The sequence below is a fragment of the Chelon labrosus genome, assembly GCF_963514085.1.
Source record: "Chelon labrosus genome assembly, chromosome: 15".
NCBI lineage: Eukaryota > Metazoa > Chordata > Actinopteri > Mugiliformes > Mugilidae > Chelon > Chelon labrosus.
The window spans coordinates 1,337,231-1,350,113 of record NC_140348.1 but is presented as its reverse complement, the minus strand read 5'-3'; the positions used below and the strand labels follow the sequence as shown (position 1 = coordinate 1,350,113).

At 42.0% G+C, this 12,883-nt stretch overlaps 1 protein-coding gene across 1 annotated transcript in view; it reads right to left on the bottom strand.

Annotated features, from left to right (window-relative positions):
• The window catches only part of shtn1 (shootin 1), a 28,252-nt gene extending 22,167 nt beyond the window's left edge, over positions 1 to 6,085 (bottom strand). Inside the window, exons 1-2 of the mRNA XM_084562303.1 lie at positions 5,770 to 6,085; positions 4,418 to 4,478 (exon numbers count right to left, since the gene is read on the bottom strand). Of these exons, the coding sequence (XP_084418429.1) occupies positions 4,418 to 4,478; positions 5,770 to 5,859 (151 nt within the window). The 5' untranslated portion in view covers positions 5,860 to 6,085. The remainder of the gene's footprint in view (positions 1 to 4,417; positions 4,479 to 5,769) is intronic.
• Positions 6,086 to 12,883: the final 6,798 nt, after the last annotated feature.

Below are 12,883 nucleotides of genomic sequence, written 5' to 3'. Positions count from 1 at the left end.
CCACCCCCAGCCGTTTCGTTGTGAATAGGAGCAATTTTCTAAGAGCTATGAAATCACGTAATAGGTCCTAATATGCAGCTGCTTGGCACAGTGAGGCAGCCTCTATTAACGCGTAAGTCAAACACAATATGTGTTTTGGCTGGAGAATCACTGAATATATGAGCACAGGCCAGATTTATTCAGATGAAAATCCACACAACTGTCACCGTCACAAAGACAAACTATTTGCTCCATCTTTTGACATGTGGATCTCTATTTCAAATTCTGTCTTCACTAAAGTGGGCATTGCAAAGCATTCAACCTGTAGGGAAAATCATTTTGGAAAATTGAACGGTGGGCCAAAACATTTGAAGCATATTTGCAGTGCTGGGAAACAGATTTGTGATAAAAAGCTAGAGCACAGACAGTGTTATTCCTATGCCATTGTCTGTGTCCTGGCTCTCATATTTATACAGCTGTAAAGCTATGACCATTTTCAAACTACACATGCTTATTTAAACATGTTTTCCTCCCAGGACATATGTTTCAGAAAAGTGACAATATAGTAATTACATCCAGATGTGTTACATTGGATTGCACCTTACTGCACCTTTGCACCTTACTGGGTAAATCCAAGCTGTAACCATACATTGTACTGTTGTACATAGACTAATTTCTATTTATTCACTACATTTATATATATCCATAATGTTTATTTTGTAACTGTTTTCACTGCCAAATTCCTTCACATTTTGTTAATTTAGTTTCTTTATTCTTATGTGAGAGAGAGAGAGAGAGAGAGAGAGAGAGAGAGAGAGAGAGAGATTTTTTTTCGATTTCTCTGTATGCCGTGAACGGAAAATTAACAATAAAGAAATCTTGAATCTTGAATCTTGGATCCACCTTCTTCAGAATGTAGTGTCTTCCTTACCGTGCAACTGCATTATATTAATGTTTAATGTCAAATTCACTTCACACTGAAATGTTTGATTGCGTTAACATTCTGAGTTGCAGAATGTTGCAGCAAGTAGAATTTCATACCATTTTGAGTTCTAAGAGACATGTTTGGAAGCATCATACACATTTATAAAACTCATGATGCAGAAGCAACCTTTGGCATGAAGGTGTTGGAATGAACATGGAAGAAAAAGCAAGAGCAGCATGTCCCAGTATTATTGCTAAAGGCCTGCACGAGACCCTGATTAAGACAGGTATAAAAGCAGTCAACTAGAAATGACTGGAAGAACACTGAAAGAAAGACATACGTATGTCCTAGAACAAATCAACTTCAGTTTGTGAAAAAAGAAAGAAAGAAAGAAACAAAAACTATTTGGACAGGCTTACAGAATTCTGTTTTATGGAATACAGCTAGAGGGGGAGAACATGAAAGTGTCAAAGTAAACAGACATAGGTGAGTGCATCATTCTAACTCTGTTTGAGGTGCAGTCAGGTATACAGTGACCTTACTGGGAGACATCCTGTCAACGCCAGACAGCATTGCCAAAGATCAACTAAAGATCATTGAAGACAATGGCAAAAATTAATTATTCACAATTTTTTTACCATCAATAAGAATTTAATTAAGTTGATTGCATAATTTGATTCTACACTAAACAAAGGATCCGCATTTTACTTAAACTATTTAACTTACGTCTACAATCCACTTGAGATCATGCAGACTTGGTTTTAAAGCAAGATATTAGAGACTTTTCAGCATATGTCATATATACAGTTTGACACCTTGATGACAGTCTCAAACTAAATAATTCTGTGTGAATATCATTATAAATGTAATCAATTAAAATTGTTAAATGAACAAATGATTGTAGAACATTTTCTGTGTCACAATAAATTGCTTTTTCAGAATCATTATCAATGCTTCACAGCACTCTGACATTTAGATTTTTCAATTCGCTTATCCCAGGGAAGCACAGTGGTGTGGTGGTTAGCACTGATGCCTCACAGCAAGAAGGTTCTGGGTTTGAGTCCACCAGCCAACTGGGCCTTTCTGTGTGGAGTTTACATGTTCTCCCTAAGAATGCGTCGGTTCGCTCCGAGTACTCTGGCTTCCTCCCACTGTCCAAAGACATTCTCGTGAGGTTAATTCATGATTCTAAATTGGCCGTAGGTATGAGTGTGAATGGTTGTCTATCTCTCTGTGTTAGCCTGGCGACCCCACCTCTCGCCCAATAACAGCTGGGATAGGCTCCAGTCCCCCCACAATCCCACAGAGGACAAGCGGTTACAGAAAATGAATGACTGAATGACATATCACTATGTGCCATAATTTCATGGGAATTTTGAATTTCAGGAAATATTGGAATTGAAAATGGAACATCAGCAGCAATGTGGGCACTGGCATTTGTCGCTGTTCTGTGGTTAATGTTCAGTTTGATGAAGATGTGCTCAGAAGGGATACAATGACCTATTCACCTGACAGTTTCTCTCCCAAAGTAGAACTGCCTGGTGATATAGTTATGAACTTATAAATAGTTGGTTCCTTTAGTTTTACACCATCTGGTATTGGTCTGTGGGCAATGTGGGTTGTCACTGCAAACAAAGTGCTCCTGGTTGAAACCACCACTATTTGTAAACTACCACGGAGAGACAAGTTCCTGGTTAAGGAACAATGAACTAGGTGTGAAATCGCCCTTAAACACAACACACCACTGATTCTGCCAAGTGCACAGTCCATTAGAAGGCAACACCACAAAACATTTCATGAAGTAACAGCCAATGCTTTACAGGGTCTCTTTTGGTTAAGGGATTTCATCCAGTCCTACATTAGAAATGATGATGAATACTACCATTAACCAAAGTATACATAACACATTTTTTGATTAGGAAAGCATTTTGTTTGCATTTAAATGCAAAACCATTAATCACAACTGCATATAGGTCCTGTGTTGTACTATACTCTCTGCCAATGTTTTTAAATGGCTTACTTACCCATACCAACTCCCTGTCTCTAAACTCACCATATACACCGTACCATAAACATCCACCATGCAATGCACCATTTCCTGAAGGAAACCCTGCATTATTTCTTCAACTGGAACAGGTTCAATTCCAGAAGCTTCCAGAAATATTTGTTAAAGGTCAAAAAGGTTTAAGAATATTATTATTAAATGCTGATTATTATCTTTTCTTTACTGGTTTACCACCACAGGAGTAAACTTGTTGACTAAATGAGTTTATGTATCTGTCAAATCTAGACAGGATACAGAGTTGTGCAAAATCATTTTGCATTCAAAACAATGCTGATGTAACATACTATATTTAGATGGTTATGTATGATGTTGGTAAAAGGGTTTGGATTAAATGCACATGTAAATACAAAGCTGTATTTGTTGGGCTTGTGGTTAGTATTACTCTTTGTTGGAAGTTGGAAGACTTGCAAAGGATCCTGACCAAGCTAGTGTGACAATTTTACTGCCAGATATACACTTTCAAGCCATGGTAACACATATACACTGCCTGGCCAAAAAAAGATGGGAAAGATGTTAGTCTGTTTGAGAAGGGTCAAATCATTGGCATTCATCAAGCAGAGAAAACATCTAAGGAGATTGTAGAAACTACTAAAATTGGGTTAAGAACTATCCAACGCATTATTAAAAACTGGAAGGATAGTGAGGAACCATCGTATCAGGGTAAGAAGAGAGGCAGATGAAGTGATGCACCCATCATGCCTAGTGTCTACTGTACAAGCCTGTGGGGGCAGTGCTATGATCTGGGGTTGCTGCAGTTGCTCAGGTCTAGGTTCAGCAACATTATGTGCCCAAAGAATGAGGTCAGCTGACTACCTGAATATACTGAATGACCAGGTTATTCTATCAATGGATTTTTTCTTCCCTGATGACACGGGCATATCCCAAGATGACAATGCCAGGATTCATGGGGCTCAGATTGTGAAAGAGTGGTTCAGGGAGCATGAGACATCATCTTCACACATGGATTGGCCACCACAGAGTCCAGACCTTAACCCCACTGAGAATCTTTGGGATGTACTGGAGAAGGCTTTGCGCAGAGGTCAGACTCTCCCATCATCAATACAAGATCTTGGTGAAAAATTAATGCAACACTGGATAGAAATAAATCTGGTGACATTGCAGAAGCTTATCAAAACAATGCCACAGCGAATGTGTAAAGGCTGTCCAACGAAATATTAGACTGTGTGACCTTTTTCTTGGCCAGGCAGTGTGTATGGAATGTTGCAGTGCTCCAGAGTGTTAAACAATGTTACTGCCAGAGAAAAACAACTGTACTCATTGTGGTGAGCAAACTGATGGTGCCCAAAGTTTGTCAGAAACACTTCACTCATTGATGTTCAATTGATGTATGACTTGCTATAGCAATCTGTGCTAATAATTAATTACTTATATTTCTGCCATGAATCTTACTTTCTGACCACATGCTGACCCAGAAGAGATGACCTTACCTTGCTGGAACTCATTGAGCGTCTTCATGGCATCGTCTCTTTCCTCCTCCAGCCTCTTGCACTTATACAAGAAAGACAGAGAAGTCTTAAATCTACTGTTGAACCATGACCCTGTCTGACTATGCAACAGCACAAGTCAGTGACTGCCTGGAATACCAGGTCATTTCATGTCATGAAAATATGTTAAAATGGATTTAAATATACAGTAAATTACATATAAAGCTGAAGTGCAGTTGAAGAAATTGGAAATTGCCCCTGACGTTACCTTTATCTCAGTCTGAGAAACATTTGTTGACATTGCTCTGTTGGGATTCTGAACCAATTGTTTGTACAATCAGTAGTTTTTAATGATACCCTTTTAAGAGCCATGTGTTTTCCCCTCTACATGTTCCACAACTCACACACACTTCACTATTGTTTCTATCCTCTAATCATTATTTGACTAAGGTTTGTCCAGGCCTACCTCCTCTACAGGAGGTCAAGGTACAATGTAGTTTTATGAGATATGCCACAGCAATATCTGCTGCCAAGAAATGCTTGCAGGTGACATACTGACTTATACTGTTTATATATACATGAACTTTTTTCCTCTAGATGCATCTTATTGAAATAGGTGAAAAGTTACAACAAATATGATTTCTATTAACTGAAACACTAAAGTAAGCAGAGTACAAATCTGATTTAATCTGATGTAGTCATTCGGTACCAGCTTGACGTATTTGAGCAAAGGAAAAACGCATGCAGTTTGTGTTCGAGAGGTTATGGCGCTGATGCGTTTTTGCACAGTATTAGTCAGATTGTTTTAACAGCCAGTTCTCTGAGATTTTTACTTTTAGGACCTGGTAAAATCATTTCAAGATGGAAACAAATAAGCCAGAATTATGCTACAAAATAAGTTGTTTTTGAAGGCCATCTGAAAGTACTCATATGAGCATCACTTATTAGCTTTATACAACAGTTACAGACAACTGGCACAAACAATATTTTTTCTGATCTGCCACCTCTCTGCTCATAGTCTAATTTAGACACAAAAGACAACTTGATCATGAAATCAACATTGTCAGCTGGACCTACTACTTTTTGTTTCAGTATTTGTTCTTGTTAGGTTAATGTAAAAACAGTATGCATTTGGCAACTAAAACTAAATGTTTTTAATGTTATTTTCAACTACAACTATGTCTGCCTTTGTTGCCTGCATGCTGGCCAGCTGCTGTAACTGCTCTTACTGCTAGCTGCTAGTATTACTATTACTGTTACTGCTGTTACAGTGACTGTTACGACTGTAAATGATCTTACAACGGTCACCATATCCCTGAACTAAGTGGTAGTAGTAGTTAGATCTTTAAACTTACTTTCATGGCTGCTGTCTCATTCTCTTTCTGCAGGCCCTCATACTCCTGTAGGGCTGTGGGGAGTAAAGGATGCCAGTAAGCCATCTTCATCAGTAAATCACAATAAAGGAAATGGCAGAGAGGAACATGGTACTCACATCTTCCTGTTAAAACAAATGTCAATTGGAAAGTTCAGCGTGTGATAACTTCTCATCTGGTGACCCTTGTGACTATTACTGCATGCCACGTTGAAAATAGTAACATTCAGAATGTCTGGACATTTACCTTAGCTGGAACTACAGCAGTAAGGGAAAATGCCTTTTATAATACATATGTATTAACAGATAATCAGACTGGTCTCCACCAAGATAAGAAATTCTTTGTTTTTCAATGATATAAAATATGAATTTCTTAAGTGAACTCCAACTTTACCTTACAGGGATGGAAGAACTGCTTTAGCTGTTCGACTATAATATAAGAAATACAATACTGTAGCTACCCCTTTCCTGCAACACAAACTCTCACTGCTAAGGCAGAACAAATTCAAAATATTTGATGTTAAATTGTATAATGTAGTTAGAACAGATTACTTTAAAGAAATAGCCTATTTTCCCCATAAAACAGCATGTGAAAATAAGTAACCAGATTCAGCCTCCTTTCCTGTGACATTCAGGTATTGTAGAGCAGGAAGCAGAACAAGGATGTCCTTTTCTTGCAGTGTAGCAAGCTCTTAATCAAGTGCTCTGCAAAGGAACAGTCTGACATTTTGGGATACACAATATGCCTGTTAGAAATAAATGCCATCAGACAGATGAGAAGATTGATATATGTATATCCACTTTTGAGTAAAATAAGTCGAAGCAGGGAGAAACTGAAACATTTGGTTTTCTTTTACTTGAGTCACAAGGTGTTGTGCTCATGGCAGCATTTATAACAGTCCTGTCAGTTTTATTGGACCACATCATGAGTTAGGACTAGATTAGAACTACCTACAACATATCCCTGATGCTAATTAGACAATTTGTGTTTGTTCTGCAACAGGCAGATACAAATGTATCCACCACTACTATTACTCAACTACTTTTATAAGATAATTATCCACACTAATAATTTAAGTAATTCTTTCAGCAAAAATTCCAAACTTCAAAAACATTTGCTGGTAAAAGCTTCTCAAACATGACAATTGGATGCTTTTGTCAGATATGCTCAACATTTTCATTACTTCATAATGTAATTAATTGCCTTAGATTGCATGTCTATTCCATTTTAAAGGCTAACTAAAATTGTAATTTTAAAAATTTTACTCATACTGATTCATCTTAATACAGTAGTGGTTAACCAGTAGAACTAACTTGTCCTCCAGATTGACATATATCGTTAAAAAATATGAATTTGTCATGCAAGAAATATGGAATACATTAACAACTTGAAATCTTCCAAGACAGTTTGACATCTAAATTTTAGCACTGTGTAAAAACATTCAAACACAATGTGTTCAGCCTAACAGAGGAGTTTAAGTGTGCTAAAGTTAGACTGGAAATGACTCTTACTCAGTCAAAGGATCCAGTGGTTAGGAGTGTAGCGCCTACTATTAAGACAGGGAGGAAGTGGAAGGCAAAAGAGGCAGTACAGCAAGCACAGGCAGCTCTTAAACATAGAGATATCATAGGTCATGTACAGCAAGGGCGTGGAGGCCTAGGGCTGTGTGCAGGGAAACCTCTGTGGAGCAAGGCATCAGCAGTGGAAAGGAGAAAGATGGTAGTGGAAGAAGTACAGAAGCAGGAGGAAGCAGTTAGATGCTCGAAGGCAGTGTCGCAGGCTAAGCAGGGTCAGTGGGTGAACTGGGAGAGTGTGGAGAAAAGGAAGTTGAAGTGGAGAGAGCTTTGGAGCATGGAGGCTAGCAGAATTAGATTTATGTTAGGGGCTACTTATGATGTGCTGCCAACTCCCCAGAACCTAAACCAATGGGTAGGTGAGGATAATGCCTGTCCACTGTGCACTTGTGTCTGCACGCTTAGACATATTCTGACAGGTTGTAAGGTTAGTCTTTCCCAAGGACGTTATACCTGGCGTCACAACCAGGTACTGAAATGTTTAGCAGCTGCAATTGAGGAAAAACGGGTGAATTTAAATTCCATGGCCGTTAACAGAGAGAATAGATGTATTAAGTTTGTACGGGAGGGAGAAAAGGCTAGACCAGCAGGCATCAGGCATAACACGGGACAGCTAAGAGTAGGAGGAGCCTGGCAGATGAGAGCGGATTTAAATGGACAACTGGTTATTCCAGCTGAGATAGTTAGCACTCGACTACGGCCAGATCTGCTGTTGTGGTCTGAGCCAGAGAAAGTGGTTTATTTCATAGAGCTGACTGTCCCGTGGGAAGATAGAGTTGAGGAGGCTAATGAGCGAAAAAGAGCTAAGTATGCAGAGTTAGCAGCAGATGCAGAGCAGAATGGATGGAAGGCTTATGTCCGCCCGGTAGAAGTGGGTTGCCGTGGATTTGTGGCAAAGTCGGTGATTGCTCTGCTGAGCGAGCTGGGCATACGAGGAAGGAGCCAGAGGACTGCGGTTAGCAACATGTCCCGGGCAGCAGAGAGAGCGAGCGACTGGTTATGGGTGCGCAGAAAGCATGCTAGCTGGGGAACTAGCTAAGGTAAGGAAGGCCGCATGTAGGCCTCGATTTGTTTATTACGCGATTTGTTTGTTACGTGTTTTCGGCCCGCAGCAACGGGGCGAATCACGGTAGATTTGCTTGTTTGTTACGTGGTTCAGTCCGCATCAACGGGGCGAATCACGGTAGATTTGTTTGTTTGGCTCGTGGTTCAGTCCGCATCAACGGGGCGAATCACGGTATATTTGTTTTTGTTACGTGTTTCAGTCCGCATTAACGGGGCGAATCACGGTAGATTTGTTTGTTTGTTACGTGGTTCAGTCCGCATCAACGGGGCGAATCATGGTAGATTTGTTTGTTTGGCTCGTGGTTCAGCCCGCATCAACGGGGCGAATCATGGTAGATTTGTTTTTGTTACGTGGTTATTAGTTACTATATTAGCTGTTGATAGACATCGAATGGTGAGGGAAACAGGGTTGTGCAGTGGCGGTGTGGAGGGGGGTGACTCCAGGACGCTGGAAGTCACTGTTAAGCCTTCTCGAGGTGTCGTGGGCCTAACTTAACGAAACATCGGTGAAGGGAGGTGCCCACTTGAAAACCCCAATGACATGCTGCATACTGCTGTTGTCTTCTTGTTACGTGGTAGCTATGGTTAGCTGCTGAGCGGGCCATACAAGCCAGCAGCGTTTAGTTAATGTTTTACAATGTCTGAACTATGCTGCTCAATGGGCTTACAAGCCAGCAGCTTTTACTTAGTTTATGTAGATTATAGGTTAATTGTCATATTATATGACCATAGGTTAGGTAGGGTCTCTTAGCTGAACAGGGCCTCTAAATGTGTTTTGCCTGGGATTTTGGCACAAGGGATTATAACATCTTATCCTGTGTATGACTGAATGCTATATCTAGCCTAGGCTAGTGACTGTTGCGAATAGTGCAGCTGACAACTAGGGAAAGACCTAGTGACAGCATGGAAAGACAGCTGACAGGAGGGAACAGTCCCCACCGGGGCTACAATGGGTTAGCTGCTCATTGTGGCAGTAGCCCAGGCTTTAATAAGCCATGGGCTACACCCTAACTTGCTACAAAGACGACTAATGATAAAATACCCCTAGAGTCAGCGAGAGCAGGGGCGGAAGATGACTCAGTTTGGACTGACACGGCTTTTGACCCAGGAATGAATTTGACACCGAGTAGGCAAGGCACGTTAATGGAAGCTACTAGTTCAGATGGAGATGGAAAGAAGCAGCAGGTTTGTGTGTGTGGCTGGCAAAAGATAACAACAGTAAAGGGCCTCAGAATCCACCAAGGGAGGAAAAAGTGCTTGGCAGAGGGAACACAGGGACCCCGCATTGATAGCTACTTCTTAAGAAGTGCATTAAGTCAGTCGGTTGAAGTCCAGCGACAGGAGTTAACCCACAGTTCGCAGGACATCAGTACCCCTAATGTTGAGGCAGGTACAAGCACTGAGGCAGACAGAGAGGCCAGCCAGCCAAAAAGGGAGAAAATTAGCGGTCAGAAAGCAAGGATCAAATGGCCAGGTGCATCAGATATTAGGCAGTGGGAGGACATCAATAGTGATTTGGTTAGTGTACTAGGTAGACTTAAAGGGACGGCAGAGAGTAAGTTGGAGAAAATGGGAGATATTATTTATGGTTATGGTAAGGAAAGATTTGGTGTGGTTGAGAAACAGAAGAAACAAGAGGGACAGGTGGTTAGATCGAGGCGTCAGCAAGAGATCGATAGGCTCGTACAGGAGAGGAGACTCCTTAAGAAGCAGTGGAGGAAAGCTACAGCTGAAGAGAAGGAAGGTATTGATTGTTTACAGGCAGATGTTAGGAAGCGATTGGCAGCGTTAAGAAGGGCGGAGAACATTAGGAAAAATAGGAAAAGGAAAGAGCGAGCTAGATTAGCATTTTATAAGGACCCATTTAGGTTTGTGAAGTCACTATTTAGTAAGGAAAAGAATGGTAGCCTCACGGTACCAAGAGAGAGGCTTGAGGAGTACTTGGAGGAGGTGCATAAAGATACGGACAGGTTTAGAAAGTTGGCACTACCCTCTGATATTCCACCTATTGGTGAAATAGTTAGCCAGTGTGATGACAGCCCACTAAGGTGGAAAGAGGTTCAAGAAGTGGTACGACGTGCAAGAGCCTCTTCAGCCCCGGGACCTAATGGGGTCCCCTACCGGCTGTATAAGAGTGCACCAGATGTGCTGAGGTTCCTGTGGAAATTGATGAAAGTAGTATGGAAGAAACAGGTTATTCCCAAGGCATGGCGCAGGGCAGGGGGGATTTTTATTCCCAAAGAGAGGGACTCATTGGAAATAAGCCAGTTTAGACCAATTAGTCTGCTTAATGTTGAGGGGAAGATTTTCTTCAGTGTTGTGGCACAGAGGTTGTCTAGCTACTTGGTTAAAAACAGACTAGTTGATACGTCGGTGCAAAAGGCTGGGATCCCAGGCTTCTCTGGATGCTTAGAGCACACCAGCATGATTTGGCACCAAATTCAGTTAGCAAAGCAAGAGAAGAGAGACCTGCATGTTGTATTCTTAGACCTGGCTAATGCTTTTGGGTCAGTGCCGCATAGTTTGTTATGGGAAGCATTTGACTTCTTTAGAGTTCCAGGCAGTATAAAAAACTTAGTCAAAGCCTACTTTTTAGACATTCAACTCTGCTTTACCACAGCAGAGTACTCTACAGCATGGCAGCAGCTGGAGGTAGGCATCATGGCAGGGTGTACAATCTCTCCACTAGCCTTTACAATGGCAATGGAGGTTATTATTAGGGCTTCCAAATGGGTGGTAGGTGGAGAAAGGCTGCAAGGAGGGCTTTGCCTCCCCCCAATCAGGGCCTACATGGACGACATGACGATAGCAACGTCAACCGCTCCTTGTACCAGAAGATTGCTGGATAAGCTAAATAGCAACCTGCAGTGGGCTAGGATGAAAGTGAAGCCTATTAAATCTAGGAGTATTTCTATTGTTAAAGGAAAGGTAGTAGATAAGAAGTTTGTTATAAATGATGAGGTAGTTCCCACAGTGCTGGAAAAGCCAGTGAAGAGCTTGGGAAGATGGTATGATGCAAGTCTTAGTGATAAGGCGCAGTTTGAAGGGTTGAGGCAGGAAATGATTCAAGGCATTTCAAGCATAGACCGGTCAGGGCTACCAGGGAAGTTAAAATTGTGGTGCTGGCAATTTGGTTTACTGCCTCGGCTAATGTGGCCGCTGACGGTGTATGAGGTTGCCCTTTCAAAGGTAGAAAAGTTAGAAAGAATGATTAATTCATTTATCAGAAAGTGGCTTGGTGTCCCACGCTGCTTAAGTGACACAGCCTTGTATGGGAAAGGCATTCTGGAGCTCCCAGTTACCAGCCTAACAGAGGAGTTTAAGTGTGCTAAAGTTAGACTGGAAATGACTCTTACTCAGTCAAAGGATCCAGTGGTTAGGAGTGTAGCGCCTACTATTAAGACAGGGAGGAAGTGGAAGGCAAAAGAGGCAGTACAGCAAGCACAGGCAGCTCTTAAACATAGAGATATCATAGGTCATGTACAGCAAGGGCGTGGAGGCCTAGGGCTGTGTGCAGGGAAACCTCTGTGGAGCAAGGCATCAGCAGTGGAAAGGAGAAAGATGGTAGTGGAAGAAGTACAGAAGCAGGAGGAAGCAGTTAGATGCTCGAAGGCAGTGTCGCAGGCTAAGCAGGGTCAGTGGGTGAACTGGGAGAGTGTGGAGAAAAGGAAGTTGAAGTGGAGAGAGCTTTGGAGCATGGAGGCTAGCAGGATTAGATTTATGTTAGGGGCTACTTATGATGTGCTGCCAACTCCCCAGAACCTAAACCAATGGGTAGGTGAGGATAATGCCTGTCCACTGTGCACTTGTGTCTGCACGCTTAGACATATTCTGACAGGTTGTAAGGTTAGTCTTTCCCAAGGACGTTATACCTGGCGTCACAACCAGGTACTGAAATGTTTAGCAGCTGCAATTGAGGAAAAACGGGTGAATTTAAATTCCATGGCCGTTAACAGAGAGAATAGATGTATTAAGTTTGTACGGGAGGGAGAAAAGGCTAGACCAGCAGGCATCAGGCATAACACGGGACAGCTAAGAGTAGGAGGAGCCTGGCAGATGAGAGCGGATTTAAATGGACAACTGGTTATTCCAGCTGAGATAGTTAGCACTCGACTACGGCCAGATCTGCTGTTGTGGTCTGAGCCAGAGAAAGTGGTTTATTTCATAGAGCTGACTGTCCCGTGGGAAGATAGAGTTGAGGAGGCTAATGAGCGAAAAAGAGCTAAGTATGCAGAGTTAGCAGCAGATGCAGAGCAGAATGGATGGAAGGCTTATGTCCGCCCGGTAGAAGTGGGTTGCCGTGGATTTGTGGCAAAGTCGGTGATTGCTCTGCTGAGCGAGCTGGGCATACGAGGAAGGAGCCAGAGGACTGCGGTTAGCAACATGTCCCGGGCAGCAGAGAGAGCGAGCGACTGGTTATGGGTGCGCAGAAAGCATGCTAGCTGGGGAACTAGCTA